The sequence below is a fragment of the Borostomias antarcticus genome (assembly GCF_949987555.1).
Source record: "Borostomias antarcticus genome assembly, chromosome: 4".
Lineage (NCBI taxonomy): Eukaryota > Metazoa > Chordata > Actinopteri > Stomiiformes > Stomiidae > Borostomias > Borostomias antarcticus.
This window is the reverse complement of record NC_140237.1, coordinates 5109675-5129392: the sequence shown is the minus strand read 5'-3', so window position 1 is coordinate 5129392 and position 19718 is coordinate 5109675. Positions and strand designations below refer to the sequence as shown.

Sequence of the window (19718 nt, the reverse complement as noted above, 5' to 3'; positions counted from 1 at the left end):
TGCTATGTCTAAATTGATATCCTATACTATCTCATTGCACCTTGTACGTGGACATATTCTGTGAGATACATTCATCACATTTACATTCACACATACATTCATCATTTACCCACTGTGGTGGTAATAGACTTGACCAGACTACTTAAACCGCTATCTAATTACTATGTACCTTAACAACCACATTACTGGACCTAACCATAACCTCTCTATCCTAACAGGCTAACCAAAGGGGTTTTTATCCTAATATTAATGAACGAACTCTTCATTATGTTTCTCATGAATCATAGTCCTAACTAGAACATCCACAGACATAGATTCAGACATACAATAGCATCTTTAATTGCCAGGAGCCTTCTGGTAGAAAATACTCACTACGGGAGCTAGCAAAATCACATTGTCCACAGCGCCCGTTCAGACGAGGGGTAGCTAGTTAACGTGGTCTCCAAAAGCTATCTATCAGTTCAACCATTCCGAAAATCACTATTCACTCAGACAAACTTACATAACCATGTTATAATGGTGTTTAGATAACATTTATAGTGCTTGTGTACACTTCTCACCTGTAATGACAGGAAATAATGAGTCGGGACGACAAAGTGTTGTTTCTCCGTCAATGCCTTACAAAGGAATGAGCGGGAGAGGATGGCAACGAAAGTATATCGTGAGTTGCGTGCTGACAGGAAACGCACCTAGTCTCACAGCGCCACACCTGGGCACAATCAGCACCAATGAATCCAAATAATCTTGGCTGACTAGCAATTGTTTATCAAAAGAAAACTTATAAATACATAAATGTGACCACACTTATAGTGGGCGTCACACATGCAGTAATGTAGTTAACATAGTTTACGTAGTGTATCAGCAAAAGAACTCTCATGGGTCTGGTGTTGAGACTAGCATAGGCCCACTACAGCACAAGAAGTAGCCTGTTGTTATAACCCATATGGACTGGAGTTCCATCCACATCACCCTCTCACTGTCCGACAGTCTTCCACTCCCACGGAATGTTCTGGACAACTGGCAGGGCTGAGAACAGAGGCTGGCACTTACTGTAGGAGTATCACTCTCAGCTTGAAGCCTTTTCCTGCAAAGAGCCCACACAAAATAAGTACACCAGGGTAAACAATTTAAAATTGTATAGTTAGTATGTCGAAGACCACTGAACCCATGTTGAAATACAATGAAGAACTCCCTGGTGCTTCAACCTGAGCTCATATAATTTGAAACACAAGTTTCACGAGTTGCTTCCAGCCTTGTGCTAAAATACGCATCTGATTTCTGCATCTTGTCAACTTTTTTTTTCAATCTCATACTGTGGATTAATAAGGACACATTGATAAAACCTAAGGTTACATTGTCACTGTATTTACAATAACTCTGTACGAGGGGCACACAGTTGGGTCAGACAGTCAGCATGCCCATGACACATTGTGTATGAGGGCGAACTGACGTGGGAACTGGCTCCATTTACACAGCGCCATTCACATGAGGACAAATGAGTAAACAACGTTTTTTCTTTTTTTCCATTTCTCCACATCCTCAACCTAGTTTTGTTCTTTCACTTCCTCTGTATCAACCCCTGCTCTTCCTCCTATGATTCTGCTCTTGTTCTGTGACTCATTCCTGTCTGTATGAGGAGGGGATGTTGTGGGATCAGTGTGTGGGACTGACTGGGTGGTGGAGAGAATCAAGCGGGTCTCATTGGAAAATGCCAGGCAGCAGTTAGTGGTTGTGTTTGTGTGCACTGGAGAATGAAATCCTTTGTGCGCAGTTCCTGTTACAATTCTATATTATTGTGCTGTGTTGAGGTCAGAGATGTGGAGGGGTCACGTAAGTCAACGGTAGACTGTGCTGAGAGCCGAGTCTGTGAGCTGAGTAATACTTGCTCCTGGTATCAGATTAATTATGCTAATAAACAACTTCCCGGGGACAAAGGGTCTGTGCTAAAGAGTGAACTTCCTTTCTCTGTGACCTTTTTGCAGGAGTGCGTTTCACAATCAGGGAGGGCAGAGGAGGAAGCCATACAACATAGAAGGAGGCAAATAACATCCGTCAAAAACAAATTGTTATGCAACAGGCAAGGTCATTTTAGCTGAACAGAGTCAATTTAGTCTCTGAAAATACTGTCGCTCAATCATGAAAAAGCATTTAAGACCAGAATTGAAATTATATTCAAAGTATGAAAAAGATATATTTGAGTTAATATTGTTGTGTAGACACATACTCAGGCCTTATTCCTGTAAATCTACTGGAAAACTAATGCCGCGTTAAGACTAAACTATTAAAATATTTTTTTGTCTTTCACGATGGTCACCATGTCAGATTAGGCGATCACAATTCCATAAATTCTTGCCGTGTCGTGGCCGGGACACTGGCAACACTACATGAATGACCGCGACAATTCATCGTATCCATCTTTCACGACGATGCGCGTCATTGAGTTCACATAGTCTGGTCAAGAAATTGTCAGTCATGGAAGAAGCACTGTATTCAAGCTTTATTTATAGCCTAGCCTACTGGAAATTATTGTGGCGGGGTGTTGTGCCGAATTCGACTCCCCGGCAGAATCTGACTCCCCTTCACTATACTTGAGTTTTGAGTTATCTTTTGATTCCCGAAATCATATGTACCACAACAAGGCTATATCTCATCATCATCATCATCATCTTCATCCGCTTATCCAGGGTCGGGTCGCGGAGGCAGCAGCTCCAGCAGGGGGCCCCAGACATCCCTTTCCCTAGCAGCATCAACCAGCTCTGCCTGGGGAATCTTTAGCCGCTCACAGGCCAGTGCGGAGATGTAGTCCCGCCACCTAGTCCTGGGTCTACCCCGCGGCCTCCTCCCAGCCGGACACGCCTGGAACACCTCCCTAGGGAGGCGCCCAGGAGGCATCCTGACTAGATGCCTGAACCACCTCAACTGGCTCCTTTCGACGCAAAGGAGCAGCGGCTCTACTCCGAGTCTCTCCCGGATGACTGAACTTCTCACCCGATCTCTCAGGGAGACCCCAACCACCCTCCGGAGAAAACTAATTTCGGCCGCTATTATTAATCTTTTATCATGTAGCAGCATCATCACAGAGGTCAGGGAAGAATTTTTACAGCTCATCTTTCTGGCCCCCAGGTGAAACTTTTTACAGCTCATCTTTCTGGCCACCGGGTGAAACCTTTTTTGCTTGGACAGCACTGTGCTGTTCATGGACCTGTCCAAAGCCTTTGATACAGTTGACCATTCAATTTTAATAGATAGTCTAAGGGCTCATTCATTTACTTTTCACCTAAATAACATTGAAAAAAATATTAATATAACAAAAATATTAATATAAATAGCATTGTATCTTCTACAAGTAAGGCTGTAAGCCTAAGCTGTAAGGTGCACTTTTATGCTGATGATAAAGTAATTTATTTGCTCATAGAGAAGAGCGTCATCTGTTTTGCAGACAACCTTTGATCCAGTCCAGTACTCACTTGTAGAGCAGCAAAAACTTAATACTGCATTTATAGATCCTACTCTTTGAAGGAAACTGACCTCAATATGTTCTTTGGACAGTTCTGTCTTGGGATTTTTTTGACGAAAAGCTGTCCTTCAAAATACATGTTAATGAGCTCTTAAGGGTGAAACTTGGGTCCTTTTATCAAAATAAATCATGCGTGTCACATGATGACAGGAAGCTCTTAGTTGTCTACTTTCTTGTCAGTAATTTACTTTGGCAGCATTATTTATATACTGAACTTATATACTGAAGCATTATTTATATACTGAACTTATATACTGAAGCATTATTTATATACTGAACTTATATACTGAAGCTTTATTTATATACTGAACTTATATACTGAAGCATTATTTATATACTGAAGCATTATTTATATACTGAACTTATATACTGAAGCATTATTTATATACTGAACTTATATACTGAAGCATTATTTATATACTGAACTTATATACTGAAGCATTATTTATATGCCTCTAGCACCTTGAAACAGTTTCACACTGTTTATCATTCAGCACTTGTTACCGCTGATCATTTCACAATACATCATTGTAATCTTTATCAGGCAGTAAATTCCATCCCTGGCTGCTATGAGAACGCATCATCTACTTCTGTATGTTTATAAAGCAATCTTACAAAAGCTTCCTATCTATCTGACATCCATTACACTATTACATGTGTTATAGTCATCACCAAACAAGATCCAATGATTGGCTAGTTCTTGAGGTCAGAACAACTACAGTAGGAAAAACTGCTTTTAGTTTTGTGCCTCTAGAGCAGGGGTGGCCAACCAGTCAGAGACTAAGAGCCACAAAAATTACTGTGGTACCACCCAGAGCCACAACATATATAACAGCGTTTCTCAACCTTTTTTTCAGTCACCGCACCCTTCATAAGTACTTAAAATCCCAAGGCACCCCAGTCTAAAATAAGAAGAAAAACGTTATTGTCCATTAAATATACATTTAAAGTTAATTTATTTAAAATGAATACATACAACAAGATATTTTCTGACATAATATATTTTGGACTGGGTTGGGTTACGCTGGGCTGGGTTAGGCTGGACTGGACTGAACTGGACTGGGCTGGGTTAGGCTGGACTGGATTGGACTGGGCTGGGTTAGGCTGGACTGGACTGGGATGGGCTGGGTTAGGCTGGACTGGACTGGGTTAGGCTGGGATGGGTTAGGCTGGACTGGGCTGGGTTAGGCTGGACTGGATTGGACTGGGCTGGGTTAGGCTGGACTGGACTGGGATGGGCTGGGTTAGGCTGGACTGGACTGGGATGGGCTGTGTTAGGCTGGACAGGACTGGGTTAGGCTGGGATGGGTTAGGCTGGACTGGACTGGGCTGGGTTAGGCTGGACTAGGCTGGGTTAGGCTGGACTGTGCTGGGTTAGGCTGGACTGGGCTGGGTTAGGCTGGGCTGGGCTGGGCTGGACTGGGCTGGAGATTTGAGGCTTTGAAATTTCCCAATGATGTCTGGCATATCAGACAGAATGTCTTACCATTACGTTCTATGAAGAAAAAATGACTCTCCCCACTCGGGTAAAAAATGTCCTGTGTTCGTCTTCATATTTTCTTTTCGCTGCGCATTTCTTTACAGCCATTCTTTGGTTGTGTACAGTAGCCTAGGCTACGTTAGCTTTTGTCGTAAAAGAGAACGACCCACGCAAAGCAATTTATTTTGTTTACAATTATTTTGTTACAAAGGTGATTTGCTACCTATATGATTGGTTTGAAGTGGTTCTCACGCGACTTCCTCACTAGCGAAACGAATCATATGATTTTATGACAAATCTGCAATAAACTAAAATGGGCAGGAAGAAATGCACAGGGAAACTAGAGAGAGAGAGAGAGAGAGAGAGAAACGTTGTTATGGAATGAATGAATGAATTTTTTTAATGAAAGGATGGAGAAGCCGCACATTGACGGGCAAAGAGCCGCATGCGGCTCGCAAGCGGCGGGTTGGCCACCCCTGCTCAAGAGCTTGAGATGGGCTTCAGGAGATGATCAAATGGATGCCTCTCTGTGGGCAGCTTTAAAGTTATGTTAAATGAAATTGAGCTTGAGGTCTGTGCATGCTTTGAAATAATGTTATCAGTTTGATCAGTTTAATCTGTTTTATCAATTTATCAGTTTTATCAAATTTAATGTGTAAATGTACAGCGTTTTTGTATATTTGATCAATTCAGTCGAGATCACTTTAGTCAAAATTGACCCATTTATTTTACATGCAGCAAATACAGCATATGACATTTTTGGCAGTGTGCTCTGTTCGGGGGGCCCCCTGCCTTCCACAGCATGTGGAAAGCATGATAGTAGGGGGAGGCAATCTAGATGTCAAGCTTGGCCCAGAGAGCCGGAAGAGGGAATGGCATCGATTTAGCCCCCTGCCTCTATGACGATCAGAGTGGGCTGCGATCGAAAAGTCACTCGGAGGTAACTCAGCCCACTAGGACCGCCAAAGAGAGCCATAGGGGGACCGCTGTACATTATAGGCCCTGGCCTCCACGGGTTCCAGAGGAGTACAGCCTAAAGCCTCTGCCTCCATGGTGACCGGAGGGACCGCTAGGATGGCCCTTCGGAGATGTTTCGGCCCACGATCACCATGGAGAGCCACAGAGACTAAGCAAGTCGAGTTCCCTGGTTTCCACTAGCCGACACATAGTGGAATACCAGAAGAATGCGTTAAATACCCCCCAAAATTAACACGCACCGCAGCGTCGAGGCCTTCATGCCACATGAAGGGGTCGGCGGAGAGTCGTCCGACTAGGATGGGCAAGCCAATTGCAGCCTGTAAGAACCTGAATAGCCAGCAGGGGGAGCCCATACCAACAAACATGCTGTTTCACCAAGCCCCCAGGGTTCGAACTCAAAAGTTAAGGCCTACCGAACCACGCCATCCCGGCAAACCCAGCGCCACCCGACGCACGCCCGGCGACCCCCGCACCCGCGCTCCTCTCAGAAAAGCACAACTGCGCAAGCATGAAAGCCACCGGTAACACACCAGACGACGCGGAACCGCCAGGACTGCACGGTCCAACGGGCCCCCAACTCAGAAGCGGTCAGTGAATGGAGTGGCTGTATCCATTCTATTAATACATCCATGTGTTTCACACAACAATTACACTATGCATTTATATAATAAGTGCTAAATTTGCGCAACCATGTGAAATCCGCAGTGACACCATTACACGACTCGGTTACAGCCCGCTCATTGCTTTGAGCATCCAAAACAGCCTGGACGCCAGGCCTGGGTAGCGTTGGTACGCCGATGAAGACTATCTGCCCATGGACTTCAGGGTAGACACCGGTGCGATGGAAGCAGCGGTGGTTGCGGCTCCTATGCGGAGGGAGTGCGCAGTGTAAAGGCCCGGTGGGAGCCCGCACGCCAGGCAGAGGGTGTGGAGACTAGCGGCAGACCAGGCTCTCATCATGGGCTTTCCCTCTCCCATGAGGAAGAGGGGCTCCTCTCCACCGGCCTGGGGTCTGCCCGTCAGGTAGGAGCTCATGGAGGACAGAGGACAGAACATGGTGTTATTTCCTGACATAAATACATTCACGCCATCACCGGCTCTGTCTGCCTTTGAGTGCGTCCGGTGCAAGATGAAATAAAGCGCGGGAACCGTGATATCTGCCCTCATGAGGACATGTATCAGGCAGCGGATGACCGGAGGGGCATCTGGGCATCGCTCAGTCCAGAACCATCTGCCGAAAAGAAGGGCAGACCAGGCCGGACGGGGCCGCATCCGGGCACAGTCTGCGGAACTTCTGTAACTCAAACTGAGACAGCGAGTCAGCGATTTGATTGTCGAGGCCGGGGATGTGGACGGCGTGGAAAATGCAGTTCCCCTGCCCGGACAGCCATGTGAGGCGGCGCATTAATTTATTAATGAACGGAATGTTCGAACGACCATTGATGATAATATTCACGGTGGCTTAGTTATCGCAGAGGAGAATGCGTTCCCTAGACCACTGAGGGCCCCACAAAATATTAGCGACGACAATGGAATACAGCACCATAAGCGCCGTGGAGCTGACTGTTTAGGTGGCGAGGTCAGTTCGGTAGCCCAAGCGCTAGAAAACCAGTTATTACCGAACATACCCCCAAAACCCACTGAGGGCGCAGCATCAGTAAACGCCGGAGGGACATAGAAGAGTCATAGCCGATATTATAAAGAATAGAAACGCTGTTCCGCCCTTCGCACAACTGGGACCAAAAAACGGAGGACTGAACGACAGCCCTCGAACAAGCTGACCAGATCCTGCAGGCGCTCAATGGACCGGGCCAGCGCGAGCAGCCGGGAATGAACGAGCGGCTTGGAGGTATGACGCGCACGGCAAAGTTTGTATGCCTGAGCAAGGAGAGCAGCTCCCTAGTAAAAACTAATCACTCCCGCGCATCGCACATAACACCCCGTATCCGATCCAGTTTTTCGAGGGGCAGAGAGGCCCGCATCTTAACGCTATCCAGGAGGATACCGAGGAACTCTCAGTTTGCGCGGGCCGATGGTCCTCCCGTCGGACAGAGGAATGCCCAGCCGGGAGAAGGTGCTACGCAGGACTGCAATACCATGGCCTGGGTCAGCGAGGGATAATCGACGAGTAAAAAATTCGCCCAGCAGGCGAAGAACGAACGGGAGCCGGCATGCAGTCAGCAGGACCCAGCATAAAGCCTCGGATAGAGAATCGAAAATCCTAGGGCTGCTGCGACAACCAAAAAAACAGCCGAACATCAGGCCACGCCACCGGACGCCGAATAAATGCCATTGCGACGGATGGAGGGGCATCACCTTGAACGCGTCAGTGATATCCGCCTTGGACAGCCACGCACCCCTACCCGCAGTTTTAATGAGCTCGGCGGCATTATCGACCGACACAGCAAAGCTTGAGATTTGACAGGCAAGCTAAACAACCTCTCACCGTTGCATGGTCAAGTTCAGGATTACCCTAACGTTAGCAAGCTAGCGCCAGCTATCACTTGTCGTCAGCATATTTGCATCATCACATACACATAGCAGATTGGAGAGCATAACCGTAGTACTAATTTGATTACGACGTACGATTTTACTTTATGTTGCCCTAAAGTTACCATATCAGTCGCCTAACGCCACCGACCCAAACTATTTAGGAAGCTAATAGACTGCAACAACTGCTAAAGGTGCATCATTGTTGTCACTTCCAAAACAAAAACTAGGTTTGGACACAGCTGACAGCCAGTCGGCTAACGTGACCTAGCTAGCTAGCATAGCCATTATCAAATGGCTAATGCCAACTGTGTGGTGGCACTCACAAACCATGGTGGCTAGCGAGTAGAGCAGCAGGTTCGGCCAGATTTCCCTCTGCTGCAACATCATTGAAACGCGAGAATCATTCAGCTAGCATTTGCGATCTAAATATAACGATACCCCATATGTGCAACATAAGAACCTAGACGAACGCAAGCTAGCCAGCAAGCAAGCAGTATAGCCTGTCATGTAGCTAGCACCAGCCAGCGACTTCTCAAAACAAGTCATGAGGGGGTATTTTGATAAACTGATTACATTTCGAGAATCTGCATAGTTACGTTCTCACCTGAAACTGTTAACATTTTAATAAGTGACATAGCACCCGGCGTACAGACGAAATTACAGCAGTTGAGCAATGAGGTGGACGAGAGGCATGAACAACCCGTGACATCAGCGGCTCATGTATGAAACCCAGTGGCTGGCGTCTGCGGTAACACTTAAAAAGATGGACTTTTCTCAACTCCCAACGCAAGCTATGAGAGCAACATATAGATTATGGCACAATGGTGTTACGGAGGGACGTGCTAATACCTGTGCGACGCTATAACGGAAGAGAACCTCCGGGGTAGTGGGCAGAGGCCACCGCGCCGGGAAATTGCAAAGCCTTGCCGGCTAGGCGACGGCACCGGCAGACGCCCGTGGAGGAACCCCTGGACGGACCCACATCCCGGAGGGACTCTGTCTTGGAACCGGCCGCTCCACGACGCCACTAAACGGACCCCCCAATCCACAGACCGGAGAGGACATCGCGGGCAGCAGGGTGAGCAAAATGCACCAAACACAAACGTGAGCATGAATGCAACGCAAGAGCAGAGAACGCGGAAGCAGCGTGCATGCGGCAGCGAGCGAGCACGCAGATAGCAAGCGATCAGCAGTAATGGCAAGAGCGAACAATAACATGTTTTGACAGCTTAAATACATGCGCTCTAGCGAGCTGAACCAATGCTATGACAGCTGACAGTCAGCTGGTTGGTTGCGTCATTACAGGGTGTGACTGATTAGCCGTTGCCGATTAGCCCGGCGTTGACGTCGCCTGAAGTTGCGTCGGAGACTTCATTTATAATATGTAATGTCATGTATGTATGATGTATTTGTAATTATTTTAGTAATATATTATGTTTTTGTTTTTGCTTTGTTTTGTAACCAGGGCACCATTGGTCTCAATGAGTTCCCCGTGTTACGGCTCGCATTCCTTCGCCTCCACAACCGCCTCCCTCTCTCCCCTCTGGGCCCGCTGCGCGCTCGGGGCGTCCTACGCGCTCTACCGCACGTCGCATAGGCCCAGGCATGCAACGCTCTGACTCTCCGGAGTTTCCCCCCACTACCGGGCGTTCCCCGTCTCCGGCCAGCTCCACGGACTCGGCAGTCTCCTCCCACTCCGGTGACGAAGAGTCGGATCCCGACATGCCCAGCACATCGGCCCGTGCGCAACGACAAGAACGGCGCGCTCGTCTCCGACGATGACGCGGGCGTGGCCCTACTCACCTGTTTCCAATTCATCATCACCACACCTGTCCCTCGTTCTGCAATCACCTTCAACCCCTACAAGAACCTGGTCTACACTCCACTCATCGCCAGATCTTACCATAACATATGTGGTAAAGTATAGCCTAGCCTACGATATTACTCACCTGTATTTTGTAGTGCTTTTTTTCTCGTTTCCTGCTCGTGATTACTATCACTCACCCTGCCTCTCCTCCTCGTCTCTCCAGTATCCCGGACCCCCTCTGCTGAGTGTACCAGCTAGCAGAGCCCTCACCCTGCTCCACCTCCCGATCCCTCCGGCTCCCTTGAGCCAAGGACATTTATTAATATTAAGTGGCAGTTTGGTGGCTCCTATTATTAATATCCTATTATATTTTTGTGGCATCCTTTTTGTGGCTCCCCCTTTGTGTTATCTTATTAAATCGCCCCTCCGGGCTTTACCGTTCCTTGCCTCCTCCTTTCCTGTTGCGCCTGGGTCCCAAACCGAACCATCACAGTAAGATCTGGCCAGTTTTGACCCAGCCAACATGGAGGAGAGACCTGCACCTCCCGGACCACTCCAAGCCCTCCAACAGACCCAAGCTGAGCAACTGCAGCAGGTATCCGGCCAACAGCAAGCCCAGGACGAGCGACTGAGGGGACTCGCTACTCTGGTAAGCACCCTGTCCGACCAGGTCACCGCGCTCAGTGCCCGCCTGGCTCCGTTCCTGAACCCCACCGCTCCACCAAACCGGGAGCCCCATCTCGCCTCCCCGGCCCCCTACGACGGGACATTCACCCTCTGCCGGGAGTTCCTCATGCAGTGTGAGTATGTATTTGATCTCCAGCCAAGCATGTACTCCAATGCGTCAGCTCGCATAGCCTACATCGCTAACCTAACCACGGGACGGGCTCGCCGCTGGGTCATGGCGGGTCGCGAGGGCGCAGCTGCCTACATGCAGGACTACACAGCCTTCGTGGCAGAATTCAGGACTGTGTTCGACCACGACGTGCACGGACAGGACGCGGACGCTGCTCTCTCCGCCCTCACCCAGGGTTCCAGCTCAGTAGCGGACTACGCCACGGAGTTCCGCATCCTCGCTGCCCGTTGCTCTTGGAACGAGTCTGCCCTGTACAGCGCCTTCCGACGGGGCCTGGGGGACGCCATGAAGGACAGCCTGGCTGGGGGAGACAGACCAGCGACCCTGAACCAACTCGTCTCCCTCTCCATAGCCATAGACGAGCGCCACCGGGAACGCAGGCGCGAGCGGGCGCACCAACACCACAGCGTGCCCAGACCGTCTCCGCCTCCCTCTACCGGTCTCTCTCGGCCTGCCCCGGCCTCCCTCGCCCCCCCAAACACCGCTGGAGAGGAACCCATGCAACTGGGTTGGACCCGACTGACCCCTGCAGAGCGTGAGCACCGGAGACAGAACGGACTGTGCATATACTGCGCTAGCCCAGCGCACGCCGTCGACTCCTGTCCCTCTGCACCTCCCAGGGCGGCAAAAAGAGTAGGCTCACTCGCCAGGGGGTACCGAGTAAGCCGGCTCATCCATCCCCAATCCCGGACCCGTGCCGCCAGGTTCACTGTCACCCTCGCCTGGCAGGGGCACACGCTCTCCGTCCCTGTCCTCATCGACTCCGGTGCCGACGAGAGCTTCGTGGACGTCCAGTTCGCCCACAAAGCGGCGCTCCCTCTCTCCCCTCTGGAGAGGCCCCTCTCGGCTTTCGCTCTGGATGGCCATCCCATGGGCCCCATCACGCACCGGACCCTACCCCTCACCCTCACAGTCTCAGGAAACCACGTGGAGGACGTCCGCCCCTTCGTCATCCACTCTCCCGATGCTCCATTCATCCTGGGGAGGCCCTGGCTGGAACTCCACACCCCTCATGTCTGCTGGAGCTCGGGGCGCATCCTCAGCTGGAGCACCACCTGCCACGCCCGCTGCCTCCGAGCTGCTCAGACCTCCACTCGGGTTGACCGGCCCCGTCCCGCTCCTCCGGACCTCTCCACGGTCCCTTCGATGTACCACGACCTCGGAGAGGCCTTCAGTAAGGAGCGCGCCCGCACACTCCCCCCTCATCGACCCTACGACTGCGCCATCGAGCTCCACCCTGGCGCCCCTCTCCCAGCCAGTCGTCTCTACAACCTCTCCCTCCCGGAGAAAGCAGCCATGGACACCTACATCTCCGAGTGCTTGGCCGAGGGTCTCATCCGACCATCTCGATCCCAGGTGGCAGCGGGGTTCTTCTTCGTTAAGAAGAAGGGAGGAGATCTGAGGCCGTGCATCGACTACAGGCTGCTCAACAACATCACGGTAAAGAATAAATATCCACTCCCCCTCATGAGCTCCAACTTCAAACCCCTCATCAGTGCCACCATCTTCACCAAGTTGGACCTCAGGAACGCTTATCACCTGGTGCGTATCCGTGAGGGGGACGAATGGAAGACCGCCTTCAAGACCTCCTGTGGCCACTACAAGTACCTCGTCATGCCCTTCGGCCTCACCAACGCCCCCACCGTTTTCCAGGCGCTCATGAACGATGTGCTCAGGGACATGCTGGACGTTTTTGTGGTCCTCTACCTGGACGACATCCTGGTGTTCTCCAGGAGCGCTGAGGAGCACGTCCAACACGTCCGCATGGTCATCCAGCGTCTCCGGGAGAACCGCCTGTACATCAAGGCGGAGAAGTGCACCTTTCACTCCTCATCAGTGGAGTTCCTGGGGCTCATTGTGGAGGGAGGCCTGACGCGACCCGACCCCCGCAAAATCAAGACCGTGGTCGATTGGCCTCAACCCACTACCCGGAGGCAACTCCAGAGCTTCCTTGGCTTCGCTAACTTTTACCGCCGTTTCATACGGGACTACAGCCGGGTAGCAGCTCCCCTCACCCACCTCACCTCGTCCCTGCGTCCGTTCATCTGGACACCGGCTGCCAGCGCCGCCTTCTCCGCGCTCAAGGAGCGCTTCACCACCGCTCCGGTCCTTCTCCATCCTGACCCCTCCAGGCAGTTCGTGGTCGAGGTGGACGCATCGGACACAGGCATCGGTGCTGTTCTGTCCCAGCGGTCAGTGGAGGACCAGAAGTTGCACCCCTGTGCCTTTCTCTCCCGCCGGTTCACCCCAGCTGAGGTCAATTACGACACGGGAACAGGGAGTTGTTGGCGGTGGTGGGGGCCTTGGAGGAGTGGCGCCACTGGCTTGAGGGCGCGGAACACACCACCCTCGTCTGGTCGGACCACAAGAACCTGACCTTCATCCGGGCGGCCAAGCGCCTCAACTCCCGCCAGGCGCGGTGGTCACAGTTCCTCGGGAGGTTCGATTTTACCCTCACCTTCCGGCCCGGCTCCCGCAACGCCAAGGCCGACGCGCTGTCCCGCCTCCACGCTCCCGAGGCGCCCCCCGCGGAGCCTAAGACCATCCTGCCGGCCTCACGTGTCATAGGGGTGATTACCATGAACATCGAGGCAGTGGTGAGGCAGGCCCAACGCGCCCATCCCAGTCCGGCCAACGCCCCTCCTCGCCGGCTCTTCGTGCCTGACTCGGTCCGGTCCCGGGTGCTCCAGTGGGGCCATGCCAGCCGGTTTGCGTGCCATCCCAGGGTTCACCGCACCCTCTCCTTCCTGAGCCGACGGTTCTGGTGGCCCTCCATGAGGTCCGACGTCCGGGAGTTTGTTGTCGCCTGTCCCGTCTGCTCCCGCAGCAAGGCGTCCCACCAGCCCCCGGCTGGCCTCCTGCGTCCTCTCCCGGTCCCCAGCCGTCCCTGGTCCCACATCACCCTGGACTTCATCACCGGTCTTCCCCCCTCCAGGGGCAACACGGTCATCCTCACCGTGGTGGACCGGTTCTCCAAGGCGGTCCACCTGGTGGCGCTCCCCAAGCTCCCGTCCTCTGCGGAGACCGCCGAGCTCCTCGTCCAGCACGTCTACCGGCTCCACGGCCTCCCCGGGGACATTGTCTCGGACCGTGGGCCTCAATTCACCTCCCAGGTCTGGAGGGCCTTCTGCAGGGAGATAGGCGCCACCATCAGCCTCTCCTCTGGCTACCACCCGCAGACCAACGGCCAGGCCGAACGGGCCAACCAGAGCCTGGAGTCCGCTCTCCGCTTTGTGTCGGCTCTCCACCCCACCTCCTGGAGCAAGGACCTGCCCTGGGTCGAATACTCCCTCAATGCCCTGACCAGCGCTGCCACTGGCAGGTCTCCGTTCGAGTCATCCCTCGGGTACCAGCCCCCGCTGTTCTCTCTCCAGGAGTCGGAGGCCTCCGTCCCCTCCGTCCAGGCCCACCTCCGCCGCTGTCGCCGTGTCTGGAGGGAGGTCCGCAGGGCCCTGCTCCGCTCCAACGAGCGCTCCTGCCGCGGGGCCAACCGCCGCTGCACTCCTGCTCCGGCGTACCGGCCCGGTCAACGAGTCTACCTCTCCACCGCTGACCTTCCGCTCCAGGTCCCCTCCAGGAAGCTGGCTCCGCGCTTCGTTGGGCCCTTCGAGATCGACCGTGTCCTGAACCCAGCTGCGGTACGCCTTAAGCTCCCTGCTTCCATGCGGGTACACCCTGTGTTCCACGTATCCAAGGTCAAACCTGTCTCCTCGAGTCCCCTCATGCCTTCTGCCCCAGCTCCTCCGCCTCCCCAGATGGTCGACGGGCATCCCCAGTGGACGGTTCGGCGGCTGCTGAAGGTGCGCCGCCGGGGTCGGGGGTTCCAATACCTGGCGGATTGGGAGGTGTACGGCCCCGAGGAGTGCAGCTGGATCTCCAGGCAGCTCATTATGGACCCGGGACTTCTACTGGGCACATCCTGACGCCCCCGGTCGGTCGCCAGGTGGCTCCCCTCGGGGGGGGGGTCCTGTTACGGCTCGCATGCCCTCGCCTCCACAACCGCCTCCCTCTCTCCCCTCTGGGCCCGCTGCGCGCTCGGGGCGTCCTACGCGCTCTACCGCACGTCGCATCGGCCCAGGCATGCAACGCTCTGACTCTCCGGAGTTTCCCCCCACTACCGGGCGTTCCCCGTCTCCGGCCAGCTCCGCGGACTCGGCAGTCTCCTCCCACTCCGGTGACGAAGAGTCGGATCCCGACATGCCCAGCACATCGGCCCGTGCGCAACGACAAGAACGGCGCGCTCGTCTCCGACGATGACGCGGCCCTACTCACCTGTTTCCAATTCATCATCACCACACCTGTCCCTCGTTCTGCAATCACCTTCAACCCCTACAAGAACCTGGTCTACACTCCACTCATCGCCAGATCTTACCATAACATATGTGGTAAAGTATAGCCTAGCCTACGATATTACTCACCTGTATTTTGTAGTGCTTTTTTTCTCGTTTCCTGCCCGTGATTACTATCACTCACCCTGCCTCTCCTCCTCGTCTCTCCAGTATCCCGGACCCCCTCTGCTGAGTGTACCAGCTAGCAGAGCCCTCACCCTGCTCCACCTCCCGATCCCTCCGGCTCCCTTGAGCCAAGGACATTTATTATTATTTAGTGGCAGTTTGGTGGCTCCTATTATTTCTATCCTATTATATTTTTGTGGCATCCTTTTTGTGGCTCCCCCTTTGTGTTATCTTATTAAATCGCCCCTCTGGGCTTTACCGTTCCTTGCCTCCTCCTTTCCTGTTGCGCCTGGGTCCCAAACCGAACCATCACACCCCGGGTCAAATCAAATCTCTTGTGTGTGCAGTATGTGTGCAGTTTTGGTTTGTTATCTATAATCTTCTTCACACTCTGGTGAAGTTTCTCAACCTCAGTACAGCATGTCATTCTGACTGCCCACAATCAGCTTTCTGTTCAGCAGAGAAGCCATGGAATCCCTGCCTGTGGGCCTGGGGGCCTGTCTGCCTGGGGGCCTGTCTGCCTGGGGGCCTGTCTGCCTGTCTGCCTGGGGCCCTGTCTGCCTGGGGGCCTGTCTGCCTGGGGGCCTGTCTGCCTGTCTGCCTGGGGCCCTGTCTGCCTGGGGGCCTGTCTGCCTGGGGGCCAGTCTCATGATGAGGACCCCCTCTTACAGCACTTTCAAAGGACAGGTCCTACTCCTGGAATTGATATCTGCACAGTATGAAGAATGAGACCGGTATAAATTATTATTTTTATTATTATTTTTTAGATATGAACACATACAATCCCATTGCTCATGGGCTATATGAACCACACGCTATCTCTCACAAGGTAAGACAAAAACTCAGCAATTCACCTCATACACTCACTGATATTGGCGCTAAAGCTTGGTTTTTCTTTCAGAATATCACAACAGTGCCTTTTATGAATAAAGGGTTGAATATTCCAATTTCCAAAGGTCTCTATCATTATTGCAATGTAGGGCAAAGTAGGACACTTATAAGTTCAATTTGGCTTGTTTGACACGTAACCCATATAGACATTGAACGGTAACAGCTCATTTGAAAAAAATATGTGGTTGTCTACCAACAACATATTACAAGGACAATTTATTGCAAATCAAAGACCTTATGGTCGATGTCAAACCATGGGTAGCCCCACCCACACACACGCACGCACACACACAAACACACGCACACACACGCGCACACACACACACGCACACACACACACCCCTTGCCATCTGATCGATGATCGACATGTAGATTCAAGCACCAGCACTTCATATGCATACCGTTTCCCCCTCGGCTGAGCTGAAGATATGGTACCAGTTACAAACAAGCGCACTGTTATGCTCTGTTACTGTACACACAATTCTTGTATGCTCTGTTACTGTACACACCGTTCTTGTATGCTCTGTTACTGTACACACCGTTCTTGTATGCTCTGTTACTGTACACACCGTTCCAAAGGACTCTGCATGGATCTGGACACACCTCTTATACTCCCTACATTATGTTCAATTTCTCTTAATACCATTATTAGCTCTGGAAGTACAACATAGTACAAACTTATGTTGTGCTTAGAGAAATAAAGACGATTGAATTGATCTTTGTGTGACATGAAACTCACTAATGCATAATGTAACAGTAGCGTGAATTTTCATTCACATTTCAATGTTTGAAACGTTATACTCGTCAACATGTACAGATCTGTGGAGGTACCATGAGGGGTGTACAGTATAGGCCTCTAGTCTTTCAAACCATAGCGAGATACTTGTGATATTTCCAAACCCGTCTAAAATCCAGCCTGGTTCCATATAAGATTGAAGCTAATAACAATCTAGAAGTTCCTTCATATGACATCAGACCAGTTATTCAACCATGATATCAGCCCTCCTTCCTACAGGGTCCTGTTTTCAACCATGATATCAGCCCTCCTTCCTACAGGGTCCTGTTTTCATCCATGATATCAGCCCTCCTTCCTACAGGGTCCTGTTTTCATCCATGATATCAGCCCTCCTTCCTACAGGTTTATCAGCCCTCCTTCCTACAGGTTTATCAGCCCTCCTTCCTACAGGTTTATCAGCCCTCCTTCCTACAGGTTTATCAGCCCTCCTTCCTACAGGTTTATCAGCCCTCCTTCCTACAGGTTCCTGTTTTCCCAGAAGGCCGTGCTCTTAAAGTAAGTTACCAAAGTGAAAACGGTGTCCATAAGAAAAAGCGCAAAATATTGCTTCATGGCATTTTGTGAAAATCATATAAAAATATTTTTCTATATTTTACACTTTAGCCTTGGCTTGTAAATTCCCAATGTAGTCACATTCTCTAGTCCATACACAAAAACACACAAATTATGTTTAACAATATACTATTTTTCCCCCTAATTTTTGCTATGTACATTGGTATCTAATGTGCAAATTAATAATTTAAGTTGTGTAAAATTCCCAAATGAATACAAAATCATATTTTACATTTAAATGGTGAGAGTGGACCAGTCACATAAAAGGGTTACAAATCGCAGTACAGTATGTTCAGTTGAATGTTGAGTGTTTGAGCAGTACAGTATGTTCAGTTGAATGTTGAGTGTTTGAGCAGTACAGTATGTTCAGTTGAATGTTGAGTGTTTGAGCAGTACAGTATGTCAGTTGAATGTTGAGTGTTAACAACTTTGGCCAGGAGACATGTTTTATGAGAGTTAAACAATCAAATATAAAGCATATACAAACACAGTACCAGTTACAATAACCATAAGACAACCACTGATTAAAAGCTTCTTTAAATAAAAAATAAAAACTAGTCAAGAATTCAAAAAGCAAGACTAGGTGCATTTATATTTATATTTCAATGAAACTAATAAATGTTTTGTTTCACTTAACCCTGTAGTCATTTTTGCAATAAAATGTAAAAAGAAGTTTAAAAAGTGCATTACCATCCATCACATGAGGACATTGTATTTCAAATATGATCCAATGGTATGTCACTGATATTCAGCTTTTTTATTTTAGCAAATTTTCTACTTGAGCAAATTAGTGCATAGAGAGGGGTTGGGTCACATTAAGTTGACATTAAGATACTTATTGCTCCAAAAACTGTTCTAGTCACTAAATAGATCAGCTTTGACAAGTGACTTTTGAGAGAATAGTTAGGGAATTTTAGATTGACAATCATTATATTTCAATATAATCTTTATCTTTTGAGTTCAGTGGCTTCTGGCATTTCACCAGTGAACCGTTCCATTGAACCACATCATGAGAAAAGTAAATAGGTATAATGTCCTGGCCAAAGCTGTTCCCTCCTCAAATACACTCTGTTTCTCATCAAGTAGTTGTGTCCTCTTACAGTAGCCTACACTGAGATAAAAGTGACAGAAATCAATACTTTTTTAAGAGTAAGAAATGTTCTTTTTCCATTTCAACGAGATTCTGTACTACCCTTTATGTGCATGTTCATCTGTTTGGTACCTTCGAAAATGGCCACTGTTCTGCTCTGTCCAGACCAGCCCGGCTCAAACCAACTCCGGCTGGCGGGTGGGCTATCCCAGTCTGTGCGACTTGCCCTCTCTCTCCCTGCGTTTCAGCTCCTCCTTGTAGCAGTAGGAGCAGTAGCTCTCTGTCTCAGGCCTGCCGTAGAAGGAGCAGTTCTCCCTCCTGCACCTCCTTTGCTGGGTGCAGTACACCCCGCCCCCCCCCGCGCTGCTCCGGCCTTTGGGCTTGTCCGTGCTCCCCCAGGTCTGCGGCGAGTCTGCGTCGGCGAACTCCAGGCAGTCTCGGATGTCGTTGGCGTTGAAGCCGTCGGTGTAGGTGTGGGACTTGTGCTCCCCGGGCATGTTATAGGGCATGTTATAGGGCATGTTATAGGGCTCGGTGGCGGCGGCGGGGTTGTTGTTGTTGTTGGCGGTGCGGACGCCGGACAGGCGGGCGGGCGAGTAGCTCTGGGAGGAGAGCGAGCGGTTCTGCTGGGGGTAGGTGGCGCAGGTCTTCAGCGTGCCCACCAGGGGGCGGTAGGGCTCCTCCTGGACAGCGGGCGGGCCGGCGGTGACGTGGCGCAGGTGGATGATGCTGGAGCGCTGGACGGGCGGGGTGTGGCTGTAGTGGGCGGAGACCGGGACGGGGGCGGGGGCGGGGGCGAGCGCG

General features: G+C 50.9%; 1 protein-coding gene across 1 annotated transcript in view; it reads right to left on the bottom strand.

The window, feature by feature from the left end:
- Positions 1-19117: 19117 nt before the first annotated feature.
- LOC311308098 (OTU domain-containing protein 7A-like) overlaps positions 19118-19718 on the bottom strand; it is a gene marked incomplete at its 3' end in the record, with an annotated part of 67458 nt that continues 66857 nt past the window's right edge. The window contains exon 13 of the mRNA XM_084437034.1: positions 19118-19718. This exon is cut by the window's right edge and continues 1196 nt beyond it. Within this exon, the coding sequence (XP_084293160.1) occupies positions 19118-19718 (601 nt within the window).